Below are 20,443 nucleotides of genomic sequence, written 5' to 3' on the forward strand. Positions count from 1 at the left end.
AACCATATATGTGATTCTTCGTTGTGAGCGTAGGGATATTTATGTTGGCAAGAAGGTGGCGGGAGAAGATGATCAATGATCAATGACCAAGAAATAGATTACATAAGAATTATCATAAAACTATGTATCTCTAAGTGGAGATTATTTGAAAAAAATGAAAAAAAAAAAAAAAAACTAGTAACCAAAATGCCATCCACGAGTCGCCTTCTCAAGGTCGTCCGTCCGAATATAGACCCTTTTACTGTTTCTTAATTTTTTTAAAATCGGACCGGAATCAAAATCACATAGGCAATTAGGTCACGCTTGTACCGACTCAACCGGTTCAACAAATACTATCTTATGTATTTATTTATATATTTCACTTAACTTCCTCACTAAAAATATTTTTTCTCTATTTATATATACATTTTACTCAACTTCACTTAATCTCCACCTTATTCCATTAATTTTACTGAAATACTATTCATAGTGCGTGTTTTACTGGCTTCTAGTGCGATTTTTTTTAACTTGCAACTTTTATTCAAGAAAACCAAAATCCTCTAAAATCCTCTTCGAACTCTCGCTAATTAAACGAGCAAGTCTGACAACAATTTGAGATAAAAATTACTTCTTTACGTAACTTTAACGTTTTATTGTTGTTTAGTTAACAAATTATATCGATTAGAATAAGTTTATGATTAATCGAAAAAAAAGAAAAAAAGTGCCTTTGTTTCATATACGAAGCATGAAATGGACTTCTACATTTCGTGTTTCGTAGCACGAAATAAAGGAATTTAAAATTTCTGGTTTGTTTAGTGTAGATTTACATGAAATCGAACCATTTTTTTCGTGTAAATCAACACGAAACAGTCGAAACAATTTTTTTTTGGTGCCAGTTCATGTGAAATTACACGAAACTCAACCTTGCATTTCGTGTAATTTCACAGGAAAATGGAACAACCAACACAAAAAAGAAATCATTTCGTGTAGCATTAGACGAAATGCATTAAAAAAGATGAAAGTCGACAAAAACGTATTTTAACCTCAAAATCAAAATCAGTTTCGGCCATATTGATAATTGTTGTCTTCTAACTGATATTATCATAAAAACAAATTGATGATTTGCAAAGTTTTAAATTTGGAAAAAGTTAAAGGGTTTCTCAACGCACTGCAACTGAGGAAAAATGCACTATGACCCCTAATTTTATTTAGGGTAAATTACGAAAATCCCCATGAACTTAGGCTAAATAACAAAAACACCCTCACCTATGTGTAATAATCAAAATGCCCCTCTGATTAATAGTTGATCGAGTTTTTTTAATAGAAAATGTGTACATTCTATTGTACCTTCTGTTAAATAGGTGAGAAATAAAAGAACATATGTGTTAAGTCAATTCCTTGGAATAAAAAAATCCATGAATAGGGAAGTTGTAAGGGTTGGTGTAAGACGTAACAGGGGTTTTTTAGTAATTACGAACAAGTGGAATTGATTTTTGTAAATTAATCCAAATTTAGGGGTTTCGTAATTTACCCTTTTAGTTACTTGCTTATAAATTTTCTTAATTAATAATACCAATTTTGAATTTTTATTTCCTTTCTGCTCTCTTCACCTTCACGCCCCTTCTCCCCCTTCTCCTTCCCCTCTCTCTCTCTTTCTTCTCTCTCTCTCTCTCTCTCTCTCTCTCTCTCTCCTCTGCGAAACGTCCTTCAACAACAGAAGCCACAACCGCCTATTTTTTCCCCCCCTTACTCGTTTCACAATTTTCCTCTCCACAATGAGTCGGATTTCTCTTCCAATTACTACGGGCCTATATATTGCCTCTTTCCATTTCAAATCACCCAAAACACACACCGCGCACCAAAAACACGCACCAAACCCTCCGGTAACCGCTTTCTCACACCCACCATATTTCGCCGTAACCGCTTTCTCACACCTAAAAAATGGAGCCGAGGTTTCATCAACCACTGTTGGACCTTGTGGGCTCAAGATACACCAACCTAACGGAGTTGAATTTTATCTTCAACATGAGAGAGAACAGGTATGTGGAGTGGTCCAAATTTCAGGGAGAACTCACGAATCAGCTCCTATCGCCGTCCTTGTTACTCGCCGGAGAGGCGCCGCCGGCCATTCAACCTGCGGATTTGGCTATTCTGGTGCCGGGGTTAGGGAAATCGAAGCTGTCGAAGCATTTGTATGATGCTGGTTTTACACATATACGTGAATTGGACTTTTCCAAGTTCATGGTTCCTGATTTCTTGTGCAATAGTACGGATGTCTTAGACCAGCTGTACTATGATTGGACTGCTGAGGTAACTGCTCTTTTTTTTTTTTTTTTTTTTTTTTTTTTTTTTTTAATGAAATGTTTTATGTGAAATTATTCATTTATATGATTTTCCTGAACAAATTAAAGCTTGAATTTTAATTATATGAGTGGGACTTGTTTAACAGCTTCTTGAAGGCTCCGTATTATGCTTTATAATCACACCATTTATATATATACATATTTATCTCATTAGGAAAACAATTTGTAATCCCATATATGTTCGTAAATTTACTCCATGTGTATTAATTGTACTGTTTCAATGGCCTTTCTGATGAGGACGTGGTTATTATATGATACTGCAAGAGTTTGTTCTTATACATTACAATTTTTTTTCAATAGTATAAGGTTAGGTAAATTAAGAATATTTTAGTATTCACTACTGCTTGTATATTGGTAATGAATTGCTGGAAATTTTATTAAATTAGCGACTCTTATCTATATTTTGATAGCCACTAGTTTGTATTTTTTGTGGGTGATGGTAAAATAATGGGATTGTTTCTGGTCCATTACTATTTATTTCTTATTTTTTTGTGTGTGATGAGTGGTGTCGCATTTTCAGGATATACTTTGGTAATGCACTAATGTTGTTTTTTTTATGATGATGAAGTGTTTTATGTGAAGTCTAATGATTTTGATTTCTTGGTTTCTGTTCAGTTTGCAGATGAGACCTTTGATGCGGTTGTGGAAAAGGGTGGGTTGGATTTATTAACCTTGCCTGACGTTGAGTTTAGAAAATCCGGGAGTATCTATATAAATAAGGTGTGCATTATTCGAAATTGATAACGATGTTGGATCTTGTTTCTTTGAGTGTCATGTTTTATTTTGTGCATTACCAGGTAAAAGAACTTTTAAAAACTGGCGGAAAATATATCTGTATCACGTCAGCAGAATCGAAGATGTTAGGTATTGTTTGTTCCTCATAGCTTCATTTTCTTTTATTCTTTTTGGTGAATGTAAAGATATGTATTGTGCAGTTCTCAGTTGTGATTCTCTTTTTCCATCATATATATATATATATATATATATATATATATATATATATATATATATATATATATATATATATATATATATATATATATATATATATATATATATATATATATATATATATATATATATATTCTCCTCAGGTTTACTTTTCCGCGTATTCTGGTGTGGATGGAAAATGAGTCTTTATGCCATTTCGACTCAATATGGAAGAGTGCAGACATTTATGGTGGTTCTCGAAAAAGATATCTGTGCTTCTGTTTCTGGGATATCGTTATTCATCGATGAATACTCTCGTAAATTTCATCTTAAATCTCATGGTAAAAAGGAGGTAAAGGCACTTTCACCCTCTCTCTGAATGAAATAACTTGAAATGGTTTTTGATGAAACTAAAAACACACATGCATTTGGTCAGGATAACAAATAATATTTACTCGCATACACTCAATGTAAATGCTAATCAGATGCTTTAAGCTGAGTGATTTTGATGCTCTTTGCTAGGTAAATTCAACATAGTATTATCTGGAGGTATTGAAATTGATTAATCTTTTGAATGTGTTTTAGGCTAAATACTTCAAAAAAGCACTTCCAACAGTAGAATATTTGCGATCAAAGTATTCAGACTTAAGCACACTTAAAGAACTGAATCTTGAAAGCCTTAAAGAGTTTCAACCAGGTCGTAGGATAAAGCTTATTTTAGGTGATCCTGCTGGATGCTGTTACTATAAGGCTGTGCTTGTTGATGCTAAGCAACATCCCACAACCTTCTCAAGGCCCTTCTTACATCAGTTTGCTGTATGCATAGTTCCAAATGTAAGTGATAGGACTTTTTGGGTTATTGAAATTCTTTCAAAAGTCAACTGTGTAATGTGACTAAATTTTCAATTTCAGGCTCAACTTAATGAGTGGTTCTTCTCATCAGAAGAAGGACAAATGCACTATGCCTCAAAGTTGAGGGCTGCTAGATTACTGATGGTAAGATCTTTCCTCTTTATTTTCTTCCTTTATCTTATCTTTTTGCATCTCATCTTTTAATTATTAAATTATTTGGATGTTTTAGATATTTCCGGAGTTCCGTCTTGAGGATTATATCAAGGAGAGAATCCAGGTAATATCCAACTTTAATTTCAATAGCTGTAAAGTTTTGGCTTCAATTACATTTGATGGCTTCTTAAGCTTTTGGTTTGGTTTTCCTTTGTTTAGGGGCATGTCAGTCGTCTGGCCCGACCATTTGCTCCAAGAAGTTTTCAGAAGTCAACGATTCTTATACTCCCTGTATGGTTCTGGTTCTGCAATTATTAAGTTTTATAACGTTCTTGAACTAAGCTTGTTCCTAATTCATTTTGAGATTTGATGATTGATGTAAGATGCACAACTAAGTAAGTTGGTACCGTTCGATTTCTTCGACTAATATATCTTGCCGTTATAGATTTTGTGTTGCGACTTTTTTCTAGTTTGTTTTGAGTTAAGATCGTAACTAATTGCTGTTGAAAAATGGGGAAGAAGATTTGGATAAATGAGAATAGTTCAACTTATCTGCAAATAGATTTTTTCGGGTTGGGTTTTGTGAAGCTTGTTTCCCCTTGATTATTCAATTAATCAAGGTTATGACTTTTAAATGAGTTTTTTTTTTTTTTTTTTTTTTTTTTTGTTTTTTTAACTCGAACTTATTGCGAGACTATATTCTATGATCAACGGGTTTGAACATTTTTTTATGGTAACCACATCTTTGGTTACAATACGGGAGTTTATATAACTATGAGCTCTCAACATTAATGCAGCTCATACAATGCTATTATTTGATGGAAACTAAATTTTCACAGTGCATTAAATTGATAGCTTGATTAAAACAGAACCAAACTATCTTCGAAGAAATGTTTGTGGCTCTGATCTTTATACCTATTTTGTTTTGTAGTGATAACCTAGGTTATGATTTTTGCTGATGATAAAAAAATCTGATGCAGGGTACACGGGATGATGACATTGTTGAATCTGATGTCGAGTTGGAAATTTCTGATCTCATCGAGCCTGAAAAAGATCCTCCACAAAAGGTGGGTAAATGAAAAATTGGATAAAAAAATATAGATTTCACTATTTGCTTATTACACATGTTTGCTTACTTTGTTATTGCAGATGGGGAACCGTTTGACGGAAGTAACTGAAGAAAATCAAGAAGCTGCTCAAATATCAAAAGCCAAAGCCAACGAGGCAATATCTGATGGTACCTATATTGAATTTATTTTAGCTAAATTTTTTACTGTTATTGGGAAATATATAATATATTAATATGTGCTACCTGCGGTTTTATGAATTTCAGGTAAGTTTAATGAAGCCATTGATTATTTGACGGAAGCAATCATGTTGAATCCGAAGTCTGCAATCATGTACGCAAATAGAGGTAACTATGAACAAATCAAACCATCTCAATTCGTTAAAATATATTATCACTTATAAACTAAAGTGTGTATTACGTTGACATTTTTGTGTTGATCTGAAATGTTTCTTTTGCAGCAAGTGTGTTCATTAAACTGGAGAAACCAAGCGCTGCACTACGAGATGCTCATGAGGCTTTACAGGTATATGTGTTTTTTGCACTTAATACACTTTACCGCTATTAATATATGGATTCTTGGTTTCGATGCAATTTCATTTTCAGATCAACGCTAGCTCAGCAAAAGGGTATAAAGCACGAGGAATCGCATTGGCAATGTTGGGATGCTGGGAAAATGCGGCTGAGGATTTGCATCTGGCTTCGAATATGGATTTTGATGAGGAAATTGACTCAACTCTAAAGAAGGTTAGTTTTATTGATTATCTAGATGCTATTTCACGAGCTTTTCACTTTCTTACTTTTGACATATAATATTTAGTCCAATGTGTTTCTGTTTATTAAAAGGTTACTTATATATCTTAGATGATGTTGCTTTAAAATTTTCAGGTTGAAACCAATGCAAAGAGAATCAAAGAGCATCGTGTAAAATATAACCGCTTGCGCAAAGAAACCAAGTTGAGAAAAATTGAGCAGGAAAGGCAGAAGCGTGAAGTAAGTCATTATTATTTATTTATTTGTTTATTATTATTATTGTTGTTGTGGTTGTATATAACTAATCAGTTTCTTTTGATTTTGATGCAGAATGCTGAGACTGCTTCTGTTTTAAAAGATGGTACGTACATTTCATATTATTCAGTTTATTACATATTAGATATATAATTTAAAGAAACATATATTGCCCATGCGAGAAGCAATTTGAATTATGTCCTAACATGGACTTTCATATTCCATTCCACTTTATAGCCCAGTGCATAAGATAATTTCCTTTTTATATTCGGCAATCTCGCAGATAAAATCAGATTATTTATTTACCGAACCTTCACTTTTACTGCATAATTTTACTATGACTGACTACTAATTCACTGTAATTTTACCTCTCAATAACTTACAACAAACTTCCATTCATAAATTTTCTGTCTAAATGCAAAGCATTAGTCAAATGACATTCATCACCTAGAAAACGTGTTCGAGTGTTCGAAGTTTTAGCATCATTCAACATTGAAGTGTTTTGATTGGTTTAAGGTTCTGATTTTTTTTTCCTTGAACAGGAAAAATAATTGGGATTCATTCCGCTAGTGAGTTAGAAAAACAGCTAAATGCTGCTTCGGAGATAGCACGACTCACAATTCTCTGTTTCACCACATCAAGGTATGGGCCCTGGAGTGTAATCTCAACCTTGGCAACACAGTATCCGAAAGTCGTATTTCTGCTAGTAGATATTGGAGAGGTAAAAGAAGCTACTAGTGAATGGAACATCAGTGGAGTCCCGTGTTTTTCTTTTGTGAAGAAGGGTAAAGAGGTTGATAAAGTTCTTGGAGTGGATAAAACTTCGCTCGAGAAGAAAATTGCCCAGCATGCTTGAGATTCACTTCTTGGTATAGCGTAAATAAAAAAAAAAAAAAAAAAAAAAAAAGGAGATTTATGCAAGATGACTAATCTTGTTTAGTGTAAGTAGAATAGTTGATTGTGATTGTTGTTAAATGGGACGTATAGAACATTGTTGACATTCTGGTTTGTTGAAATACAGATAGACAAAGAAAATGTTCTTGAATATGATGCATTTTGGTAAATATATTTTAATCTCATTTCATGAGTATACTCTATATGATGGTGGTTATGTTGGAAGTTTCATCTTTTTGTTGTAGTGGCAGTGCATTTGGATGGAAAGTTTAGGAGGTCAAATATTTTGAATTCACAATCACTGTTAAGTAGTTTGGATGAATTTCTTTCATAATGATAACAATCGTATAAACTAGATTTTGGCTTATTATGATACTAGTATTTCACCTGTGCGTTGCACGAATGTTAGTCTGAATTGAGAAAAAAATAATAATATGGAAACGACTATCTCTTTATAACAACACGACTTCAAGTAAAACCAAATGGAAGGAAAAAAAACAAAAAACAAAAACTTTAATTTCTTAATTCAGAATTGTAATATATAAAATTCAATTACGTATTACAAAGAAGAAAACGCGAAGCGCGCAACCACGATATAAAATATTAAGTGAAATCATTTAAAACATACGTTGTAACTCTATTTCGTGGAATGCAATCTACTATACCATGTTAATCTTCTACAAAATAACTAACTTAACAACAAACACGGTAGCAGATAAGTAACACAATAGATATTCAAATAACATGTAGGTTTATCACTAACTGCGTTCAATTAGTGATGCACATTACTCAAACAACAATACAACTTATAAATATTACAAAAGAGATAAGATATATACGCCATTATTGATACCAATGCTGATACCAATACCGATACCAATACGGATACTAATACTGATAACAATATTGATACTAATATCGATACTAATACTGATACTAATTCATATTAATACTAATACAAATACTAATACTAATACTAACACTAATACTAAATCTAATACTAATACTAATACTAATACTAATACTAATACTAATACTAATACTAATACTAATACTAATACTAATACTAATACTAATACTAATACTAATACTAATACTAATACTAATACCAATACTAATACTAATACTAATATTAATGTTAATAATGATACTAATATTTGTTGAGAAACTAATAAACAATATACAAAAAGTAGAGAATAAAGTAGGGAGAAGATGTAATATGTTATTCCATATATTCAAGTATACAAAATACAATGCATTGCACCTAATTTATAGGTGTAGAAAAGCTAGTCAAAGGTCATGAGTTACAAGACCTTAATGATGAATAATAGTGGAGGCAAATAGGTTTAATGGAGAGTATAATGGTGGTCATCCATAACCTCCAAGAATTCATAATACTCCCCCTTGGATGTCCACCATTTATGGAATATGTCTCGTTAAAACCTTGTTAGGAAAACCCGATGGGACAAAACCTAAACGAAGGAAAAAGAGTACATATCCATCTGAAGCTTGTGAGTGTGACACTCGTCAAAACCTTGCCAAGAAAAACCTATTGGGACAAAAACTTGGTCGAAGGAAAAAGAGTACAGTGTTGTTATAAGTTGTGCTCGTGCTCCCCCTGATTTCGACATATGACTTTTAATCATCTTCTCACTGAAGTAGTTGGCAATACACCGATATATGAATATGATAATTTATTGTTTGACTTTGATATAGCCAACTATATCCGCTTTAAGATCCACGAAATTTTTCATAAAGATAGTGTAATATACATTTAACACTTTTGCAAATTGTAATTCTTTCATTATCTTCCCGAGGGCTTAAAAGATCTTCAATTATATCCAATGATTGGACAAACATAATATCACTCGGTAGATGAGTCTTATCCATTTCTTATTTGTATTAATGGATAAATTTCATTTGATAGATCTTCTTTTCGAGATGCATTTTGCCCTTCCAATATTTTTCATCTCAAATTATGTCACAAAATAATTGACCATCTTTGTGAGCTCTTCGTGAGTCCACAAGATTTAGGTCATTCATATCTATACCATGATAATGGTAAGTCAAATTATTTGATTATGGATAAGGTAATCACTGAGGTGAATGTACCATATTTTGAAGATAATATGTAAATGGATCATTTCTAGAGTATGACTCACGAAACCTCTTATGCACAACGCATTATCAATTCTTCATTAATTTTATGATCCATATAGATATGCGGTAATTGCATCCGTATGATGCATGTCTAGTATTTTGAATACCATCATAAAGTGATTGCATCATAAAAATATATTTTCAAAGGCATTCAAATTTACCGCAATGATTTTACTCACTTTTGTACTAAAGGCTTTCACAACTTTATGTGTGATGACCGCAAGTCATTGTACAATTTATTTCATCAATAATTTCAAATAATCATGGTCAATTGCATTTGTGAATGCATATACTAATGACCAATTAGATGTCGACATCTATTAATATTTATAAGCTTCAAGCTCTTCACATTATAGAAATAATTGTACATATAGTTATTCGATAACATCTTAAGTACTCCCCATATTTCTTTATAATCAATCAAGAGCTCACTATTTCACTTTCCGGTACCGGATTCTCCTTAGAGAATTATATTCATATAAATGAGGATTGTAGCCTTTGTGGGTACGATCTCTTGTAGAGATCGATATCTTTTCACGTACCATGTATTTTCTCTTATAGAGAATTTTCTATATTGCATCAATAAAATTTTTCATAATACTTTATGTGTTTGAGCTCATTATTTAATTCAATAAAATGTCCTATATGGACAAAACGCGCGCTTTTGAGTTTCACAATGTGGAGGGAGTATTGATGACTATTTGTCCACTTTATATTCAAACTCAATATTATCAAATTCAATTTGGTACATGATATTCATTTGAAAAGAATTTTCAATTCTTTAAGATATTATATCGGTACAACAACAACGTTGAGAACTAATAGTCTCAAATGCCTCTCTATTCACTTAGAGAGCAAGCTAACCATGATTTATTTGCCAATCAACTCTTTATTGGCACATAATGGTTCGATTTATAATGGTCTTGGTAGCTACCATATAATCATCAATGATTTTCTCATCCAAATATGTATTTCATTTATGCCACCATAAGTGACAAGTATTTTCATCTCATAGTAATGGTATTGGTGTTGAGGCGTCCCCCAACATCGTCTTTAAGACGAATCCTTTCATCGAATGAGATAATTAGTAATATGATGAGAGTAAGATGCTACTAGCGCTAGTAGACTTTAGTTACACGATATTCACCCACTTTTTCGGGTGTTAATCATTCGAACCAATATATATCTCCCCCTATTATATGTATAAAGTATAATTGGTTAGTTGTGTACCATAATCATTTTTCACCCATTTAGGGATTCACGATGCAATCACAATGTGAAATTTGTCCTTCGACGACATTCGTTTATAAGCCTTTCATGGCAAAATTTAATGTGCAATGTGTCCTTCTTGGACATTTTCTCTTGCACTCATTTGCAACATATATTATAATTTCAAGTTGCCATTTTGTTGATAAATGCATCTAGCATTTTACACATTCAAATTGTTGCAAATGAATTCTTTTTTTCTTTTGTGCATAAATATTTCCATGCACAAATCTAGATGAGACAAAGATAATTTCATATAATTCACGCCGTTATACAAGAATCGGCTTTTTATCTCCCCCTTAACGGCGGGAAAATTGTCTTATTAAAATGGCAATTGACAATTTATGCCATAGAAATATCTCCCATTAGGGGTGCAAAATATTGCATAGCATAAATAATAAATAAACCATGTGACAGCATGTTATCTAGATGAAAGTAACTAGGTTTGAGAATCTAACATGTTCTGAACATAAATGATCAAATTTCAAAAATTTTGAAAATTCAGGGACCAAACTGTAAATTTTGAAAATTTAGGGACTGAACTGTAAATTTTGAAAACTTCAGGGACATGACTGAAATTTTAAAAACTTTAGTGATAACTGAAAATGCTTTTCTGGAATAGATTCATAATTGCAGATGACGAAAGGAACAAGCTGCATATTCTGAAAAACTTTTGGACTTAATTGTAAAATTTTCAAATTCGGAGGACTAAAATGAAAATTTTGAAAATTTTGAGGAGTAAACTGTAAATTTTGAAAAATCAGAATATGCAGAGGGAATAGAATTTTAACAAGAAAATCAGATCCCTTTTTTTTTGGTTTGGTTTGAAATTTCATCTCGTCTTATCCACACCAATTATAAAAAAAATCATTTACATACCTCCATATGGATTTGGAGTGAAATTTGCATCAGTAAAATTTTGTGATTCAAAATTTTTAATTGAATTGGTCAAGACTATGACACCAAAATCAACGCAATTTCTTTTGCTCTTCTATTGGTGCTTGATAAAGCTTATCAACATGCTTTATCATAAAATGAATATGACCAATCATTTTTCATATTTCTCATCTCTCTTCCACTTTAAATGATGAGATAAATATTTATAGTGGATAAACTTGAGCACCACGATAGCTATTCGTGCCAATATATCTCTTCGAATTTTTTAATATTGTTGTTTTCACTTTCAAAAAATAACAACAATTGAACGAGCTTTGTATCATTTCAATTTTAGCTTACAGCTCTTGCTCTATTACAATATGCAATCAAATTTCTTGTTTGCTATTATGAGTGCAACTTGAGTTTTTATGTTGCCACTTCATGATCATAATATAAATCCAAAATATTGCTACTGCGGTAGCATTTCAATTCACAAACTTAGAGAGTTTTCTCTCTTATATATCTCCACAAGTAACTTTATTTTATGTTACTTTTACAAGACACATAACAAAATATTTACTCGTTCTTGAAAATGAAACAATAATTTTGCTCGGTGTCTTCTAAACACATTTTCGTTATGAAATATTTGGCTTGTATTTCCAATACACATATATGGATCTCCAACTTCAATGATCCATAACTTATAGCTACGTTTGTTCTTGAACTATCGAATATATATAATTTCAAAGTGTGTGATATGATCTCATATCATTGAATCACAAATGAATAGTCCTTTCGAGTACATATATATATAATCTCAAGATTTGAGTTTTATTGCTTGAAATTATGTATTCGATTTGAGCCTGAAGGCTTCATATAAATCATTTTAGTACTTGATACGAAATAATAGTACTATAATTAACTCAAATTTTCATATATATCATTGAACCACAAATTGAATAGTTCTTTCGAGTACAATATACTATTCAAATATCAAGGATTGAGTTTTATACCTTGAATTTATATACTCGATTTAGGCATCAAACATTTATATTTGGTACTTAATCGTAAAATAATACCACTCAAATCTTCGAGACACTTCATTGCACGTGCTCGATTTGGGCTTCAAGCCTCAATATATAATAAAAATTGTTATAATATAACATTCATACATTCAAGTCACTTGATTGCACGTGCTCGATTTGGGCCTCAATATATAATAAAATTGTTATAGTACATTTATTATGAACGAATAGTACTATAAATGGGGAATACCCTCTAACTCAAATGTTCAAGAGTCTTATTATCCAGACTTCAAGTCTAATATACTCAATCAAGATTTTTAATCTCGTATGTAATCTAGGTTGTATGCCTTTAATCATCCCTTTTGTTTTTAGAACATTATGTTCATCTCAAAAAATTAGCACAAGGGACAGCTCTGGCAGAGCTGAGTATTTTAAGCATATTTCTCTTGATCGAGATCCGATTTTGATGATTCAAAATGTTCCCAACAGCCAATAGAAAATGTTACAAGTTTCGTCTTTTGCATTTTTTGAAATTCGGACATTATCAGGTCCAAAACAGACATCAAAGTACAAACTCGTGAATTGCACGGAAAATCACCTACAACAAAAGTAAGATGGTTAATATTTTATCTATTCAAAAAGAATAAAATATTTAAAATCAACTCCCTTTCATCTTCTATGGCTAAGGAGTCATCTTCCTTGGATCATCTTTACTCGAAAATTTAAGTAGAACAATCGTGCTGATAACGTGTTGAGAAACTAATAAACAATATACAAAAAGTAGAGAATAAAGTAGGGAGAAGATGTAATATGTTATTCCATATACTCAAGTATACAAAATACAATGCATTGCACCTAATTTATAGGTGTAGAAAAGCTAGTCAAAGGTCATGAGTTACAAGACCTTAATGATGAATAATAGTGGAGGTAAATAGGTTTAATGGAGAGTATAATGGTGGTCATCCATAACCTCCAAGAATTCATAATAATATTAATATTAATACTAATGCTAATACTAATACTATTACTAATACTAATACTAATACTAATACTTATACTAATACTAACACTAATACTAATACTAATACTAATACTAATACTAATACTAATACTGATCCTGATATTCGTACTAATACTCATACTGATATTGATACCGATATTAATACTGATATTAATATTAATTCTAATACTAATACTAATACTAACACTAATACTAATGCTAGTACTAATACTAATACTAATACTAATACTAATACTAATACTAATACTAATACTAATACTAATACTAATACTAATACTAATACTAATACTAATACTAATACTAATACTAATACCTATTCTAATAATACTAATACTAATACTAATACTAATACTAATACTAATACTAATACTAATACTACTACTAATACTAATACTAATACTAATACTAATACTAATACTAATAGTAATACTAATACTAAAACTAATATTAATACTAATACTAATACTAATACTAATACTAATACTAATACTAATACTAATACTAATACTAATACTAATACTAATACTAATACTAATACTAATACTAATACCCATACTAATACTAATACTAACAATAAGACTAATACTAATACTAATACTAATACTAATACTAATACTAATACTAATACTAATACTAATACTAATACTAATACTAATACTAATACTAATACTAATACTAATACTAATACTAAATATTAATACTAATACTAATACTAATACTAATACTAATACTAATACTAATACTAATACTAATACTAATACTAATACTAATACTAATACTAATACTAATATATACTAATATTAATACTGATACTGATATTCGTACTAATACTCATACTGATATTGATAGCGATATACTAATACTAATACTAATACTAATACTAATACTAATACTAATACTAATACTAATACTAATACTAATACTAATACTAATACTAATACTAATACTAATACTAATACTAATACTAATACTAATACTAATACTAAAATTAATACTAAAATCATTGTTAATAGGATATATTATGAAAATCCTCCTGAACTTTGGCTAACTTACGGAAAACACCCCAATTTATCGGTAATTACCGAAATTCCCGTGATGTTTGTTTCTATCTTACACGACCCCCTTAAGGTGTGATTTTTTACGGAATCTTTTTTATTCCTTTTAATATATCCTGAAAAAAATTGGATTCTATCCTTGTAAACGTGATATTTCCTTTATCCTACTTTTTAGATACAAATATTACCCTTAGGGGAGGTAAAGGTAATATTAAAAAGTTGTGAAGGTGTTATTTAAGAAGAATAATTTAAGATTCCATGTAAAGTCCCCCTTAGGGTAATTTTTGTCTTTAAAAAGTACCAAAAATAAATATCGCGTGTGCAGGGTAGAATCAACATTTTCGAGGAATATTCCAAGTAATAAAAAAATTACGTGAAAAGTCATACTGTAAGGGGGTCGATGTAAGACGGAAACAATCATTAGGGAAATTTTGGTAATTACGAATATGTTGGGGTATTTTTCTTAAATTAGCCTAAGTTCAAGGGGTTTTTGTAATTTATCCCTGTTACTATACAACTTAAATTGATTTACACGTATGACCATATGTTAGAAACTAACATAATTATAATCATAATCCTAACCTTAATTCTATCATAATCCTAATCCTAATGCTGATTATAATTCTAATATTACTAATACTAATACTAATAGTAGTATTAGTCATAATATTAATTACAATCCTAATACTAATACTAATCATAATCCTAATTCTAATACTAATACTTTCTAATATTATATTAATATTAATAATAAAATAATTTGAATCGAATTCTTAATATTAATACTAATACTAATACTAATACAAAAATATATATTCAATATATTAGAAATTAATATTTAATTATGTTATCAAAGTGACATTAATATTTTTTAAATATTATCAGGGTATAAGCAAACATTAAGACATAAAAAGAACAATAATCTCGGATAAATTACAAAAATCCCCCCGAACTTAGGTTAAATTACAAAAAGACCCCCATCTATCGGTATTTACAGAGATCACCCTGATGTTTGTATAAGTCTTACATGATCCCCTTATGGTGTAATTCTTTACATAATCTTTTTTATTCCATGTAATATCCTAGAAAATGTGGATTCTACCCCTGCAACGTGGCATTTCTTTTATCCTACTGTTTAAATACAAAAATTACCCTGAGGGGAGGTAATGATAATACTAAAAAAATGTGAATGTGTTATTTAAGAAGAGTAAAGATTTCGTTTAAAGTCCCCGGAAAGATAAATATCAAAATAAAATATTAAATATCAAATAAATATTTGCAAACTTATTTTGATACTTTTGGGATGGAGTTGCTCTAGATATGTACCTAATAATTTTTATCGGTGTTATAGCGGAATATAGTATATAGTACATACGATCATTATCCATTTTAAACATACCAATTGATATTCTTAATCTTTAGTATTAAATAAAGCGAATAAACCAATTTAATACCAAAGATTTAGAATAGCATTGTTATTGTAAACACGTATTTCGAGCTTATAAATAAATAAACCGGAAATAAGGTACAAAATAGAGTTTTATTGATTTAACTACAAAATTGGGTTACAATTTCTATTTAAAGTCCTCTGATTCTTCTCCTTGAGAGTGGTAATCTTGGAAATTTTTAATATCCAAGGTGTGATCGCCCTTTGATCTCCTCCAAATATTAATTAGTAAATTAATAACGTTAATTCGAGGGTTTCGTAACTTATCCTCTAATCAAACGTTAAAGCTTTAAACAACGTGCAACGAACACCTTTGTAAGATTTGATGGAATTAATGCTTCGATTTCTTCCGTCAGGGGTTAGTACTTCAATAACGTTAATTCGAGAATTTTGCGTATAATCTCGAATTTAAAAAAATATGTTTATTGAAGAAAGTGTAACAAACTCCTTAGTGTGCTCCGGTGGATTTTAATACTTGATCCTCCGAATGTGTACTTTCGGATTTCAATAACGTTAATTCGAGGGTTTTATACCGTAATCCCGAATTAAGCGCTACGATTTATATATTTCCACGACGAACGCCTTGAATATTGCCTAGAACACCGTAGAACTTCTATGAGTTCGTAGAGAGCATTTGTATATTCTCTCTTGTAATTTTTGAACTCCTCGTAATTGTGTCTTAGCTTCTACAGATGACCCCTATTTATACTTGTAGGGTGAACACTTTTCCATACTTACTTTTTCATACATTCTCACATCAACATAGTTCACTTGGTTTACATTATTATCCCAAATTATAAATCATGTATACTGTATGTTCATTTGCATATGATAGGCACTCAAAATGCTGTCATTTGCAATAAACAACATTGAAATTCATTCTATATATGAATTCAATTACATCACACAAAAAAATAACCATTTCTTTTAACAAACATTAATAAATTTATAACTGTATGTCTATTATCTAAGGTAGATAAATATTAGTAAAAAAAAAAAACCTGAGGATGCAAATTTTCTACAACTCAGGAAATAAATATAAAATAGAAATAATGTCAACTTAACCAAACAACTTTCAAAATAAATCACACTAAATAAATTTTTTTTTTTTTTTTGACAAAAAATCACACTAAATAAATTACCTGGTTGACAAACCTTTACGGCTCTATTAAATTATACACAATAAATGTCATTCCTTTTCCATCTTTCCGACTAACATATTGAGAAGGAACCAACAGATATAACAAGAAAAAAAATAATTAAAATAATAATAATAATAATAATAATAATAATAATAATAATAATAATAATAATAATAATAATAATAAAAATAATAATAATAATAATAATAATAATAATAATAATAATAATAATAATAATAATAATAATAATAATAATAATAATAATAATAATAATAATAATAAAAATAATAATAAAAATAATAATAATAATAATAATAATAATAATAATAATAATAATAATAATAATAATAATAATAATAATAATAATAATAATAATAATAATAATAATAATAATAATAATAATAATAATAATAATAATAATAATAATAATAATAATAATAATAATAATAATAATAATAATAATAAAATAACACAAAACCAACCCAGGTTAACATATAAACTTAAAAAAAAAAAATACTAAAAATATAATCTTTACAAATGAATATACCTTTCCTAGTAACAACACAATTGGCATTCTACAGTACCGCAACACGCCACCAACGCTTCTACGACGGTACTCGAAACTCCCGGCCTAGACATTGGCCACCCAACTGCCTGACCAATTTTACAGTTACAAATTAACCGCCATTTACGACTTAGATTACCTAAGAAGTGCCGGTCCCGCATGAGACATAAGACCACGGCTTCAGTTGGAATAGCCTGAGTCCCCTCCACCATAGCTCTTCAACGATCGTCACATTCGAACCCTTATATTGCAGAACTATCTGTGCTTTGTCCGTCTTCTCATGAGTAAATTATTAACTTAATAACTGTACGACGACGTTTGACTATTATTTCTTCTAAGAAATATCCAAGTTTATGATGGGATCTTATTAATAATCAAAGTTGGGCCGGTCCAATCAACATAAACGCATTTATAAGTTGGGAAAATTAATTATAGATCCCACCATATGTAATATGCAGGACACCCATATTTATAGATTCAATATTACCATTTCTATTTTAATTTTTTCACTTTTGTTTCTATAGATGTCCAATTTATATAGCTTACCTACCAGGAATTAATATAGCTTGTTCTACATATTTGAAAATATGAATTCATGACATTAAATTTACTATTCATAACGTTTAGTTAAAATAATACTGAAAATACACTTTGCACCCTTGAAGTATAACCTAGATAACACTTGCCCCTTAAAGTATCATTTGTAAACTTACCCCCTCAACACCAATTATTTTATATTTAAATATTTAATTAATAATAAACATAACAATCTAATAATTATCGGAGCATACAAACTTTAAAAGTAACTAAAATAAATTATTGGAAAAAATTAAAAAAATAATATATATTGTATAATAATGAATGAAAATATATTTTAAGAAATTAATGAACTAAAATAAATTTAAATATTTAAGATTACTGTTAGTTATATATTAATTTCTTAAAATTTATGGATATGAATATATTCGATTAAGGGGAAATGTGGGATACCCCTAAGTTTTGAAAATATATAGGGATAGGTCCAATGGATTTTTCTTTCCTTGTCAAAAACACAAATTTTAATCTTAATTTGATAGACCCCTCTAGACAAATTAAAATACCCGTTTTACGCTCTTAGTTACAATTTAAAACCCTTACCCCCTAACCTTTTCTTCCACTCCCTCCCACATTTTTTTATTCCAGCTTTCGTTCTCCCTTCACCCACTCTTTCTTTTTTCCCTCTTTTCATCTCTCTCTCTCTCTCTCTCTCTCTCTCTCTCTCTCTCTCTCTCTCTCTCTCTCTCTCTCTCTCTCTCTCTCTCTCTCTCTAACTCTCTCTCTGTGTGGCTACCCTCCGCCGCCGCGGCTGCTCCCCCACCTCCTTGCGCCGTCGCCGCTGCTCCCCTCACCGCCTTGCGCTGTTACTCCACCGCCGCTGCTCTGCCACGACCTTGTGTCGGCCATCGTTGCTCGTCCCACCGCCTTGAACTTCGTATTAAACCATCCACTTCACCTTTTTAAGTTATTTTTTAATTTATGAATGTCAATCCATTTTTAATTTACTTTTTTAAGCTCAAAATTCTTACTACTTCACCTTTTTTAATTGTTTTTTTTTTTATGAAAATCAACTGAATTGGAAAATTTTAAATCGAGAATTGACAATTTGTAGTCAGATCTAATGGTAAATTTCAGATCTGGAACTTGTTGTGTTTGATTTGTATATATTTACTGCATTTATCAACAAGGAAAAAAAAAAACCAGATCTACTATGTTTTTGAATTAATTTAGATTTTTTGGATTAATTTATCAAAAAAAAAAAAAAACAGATCTAATATGTTTTTGAATTAATTTAATTTAATTTTTGGATTAATTTATTTTTTCATTATAAATATATGTAAGTTCTTTTTTTGTATTTATTTGAAGATGATTCGAAATGCTTCAAGTGTGAGAGCTTTGTTTATTTGTACTAGAAATTTAATCAGTAGTGGTTACTTAGTCATATACAGTCATATGTAGTCATGTATAGTTATGGATATGTTGGGTGCTAAATACCAACACGCAAGTGTACGTATCGCAAACAAGTAGTAAAGTAGACTCGTGAGAGTCGGATGTCGATCCCACAGGATATACGCAAATTATTTAATCCTAAGTACCAAATCCTAACAATTGTGATTTGTATCCAGCCTACGCAGGGTTGTCAATTTAATTAACTAAATAATTTAAACTAATTAAGAAAGCAATTAAACACGAGAAAATATCAATATAAAACGGATCAAGGATTTTATCTTCCCCCTATGCAAGAATCGCTCGCCCAAAACCCCTCAATTATGCAATATATGATTCCTGATTATTAACCCGAGACACTAATTTACTCATAACCCGCTGTCGCGTGTATTATGAGCCTATTATTCATAAACGGTTCACTATATGTCTATGCAAACAAATTATGAATAAAGCATTAACTAAGGTGATATCTGTATGCCTACGACACCACATGCGCAATTGACACACTCATCCGGTGAAAACTACTCGAAGGCTCTTATACTTACCGTCTAATTATCAAAATAGCTCTGTCGAGTCAATCCCAATAATCACAGATAAAGCACATAAATTGATCAAGTTCATGCACTAACAATCATAACAAGTAGAAGAAATAATCATA

General features: G+C 30.3%; 1 protein-coding gene across 1 annotated transcript; it reads left to right on the forward strand.

Annotated features, from left to right (window-relative positions):
• Nucleotides 1-1,584: 1,584 nt before the first annotated feature.
• LOC148772863 (uncharacterized) lies at nt 1,585-7,663 on the forward strand. The gene is made up of 16 exons (XM_088820057.1): nt 1,585-2,289; nt 2,958-3,062; nt 3,140-3,206; nt 3,437-3,624; nt 3,858-4,106; nt 4,185-4,268; nt 4,354-4,401; nt 4,497-4,568; nt 5,258-5,344; nt 5,427-5,514; nt 5,611-5,691; nt 5,805-5,869; nt 5,950-6,090; nt 6,232-6,336; nt 6,427-6,457; nt 6,894-7,663. Exons 1-16 carry the CDS (start codon nt 1,921-1,923, stop codon nt 7,205-7,207), a joined length of 2,094 nt encoding a protein of 697 aa, XP_088676183.1. The 5' UTR covers nt 1,585-1,920; the 3' UTR covers nt 7,208-7,663.
• The last annotated feature ends 12,780 nt before the right edge of the window (nt 7,664-20,443 follow it).

Source organism: Erythranthe guttata, chromosome 1, assembly GCF_056151865.1.
Source record: "Erythranthe guttata isolate IM_541 chromosome 1, IM_541, whole genome shotgun sequence".
NCBI classification, from domain to species: domain Eukaryota; kingdom Viridiplantae; phylum Streptophyta; class Magnoliopsida; order Lamiales; family Phrymaceae; genus Erythranthe; species Erythranthe guttata.

What these genes read in the sequence shown, in the direction of transcription:
- LOC148772863 (XM_088820057.1), top strand. Translation starts at nt 1,921, where the DNA reads ATGGAGCCGAGGTTTCATCAACCACTGTTGGACCTTGTGGGCTCAAGA. An exon ending in TTGACTCAACTCTAAAGAAG is followed by an intron (nt 6,091 to 6,231) that starts GTTAGTTTTATT and finishes TAAAATTTTCAG; the next exon opens with GTTGAAACCAATGCAAAGAG. An exon ending in TGCTTCTGTTTTAAAAGATG is followed by an intron (nt 6,458 to 6,893) that starts GTACGTACATTT and finishes TTCCTTGAACAG; the next exon opens with GAAAAATAATTGGGATTCAT.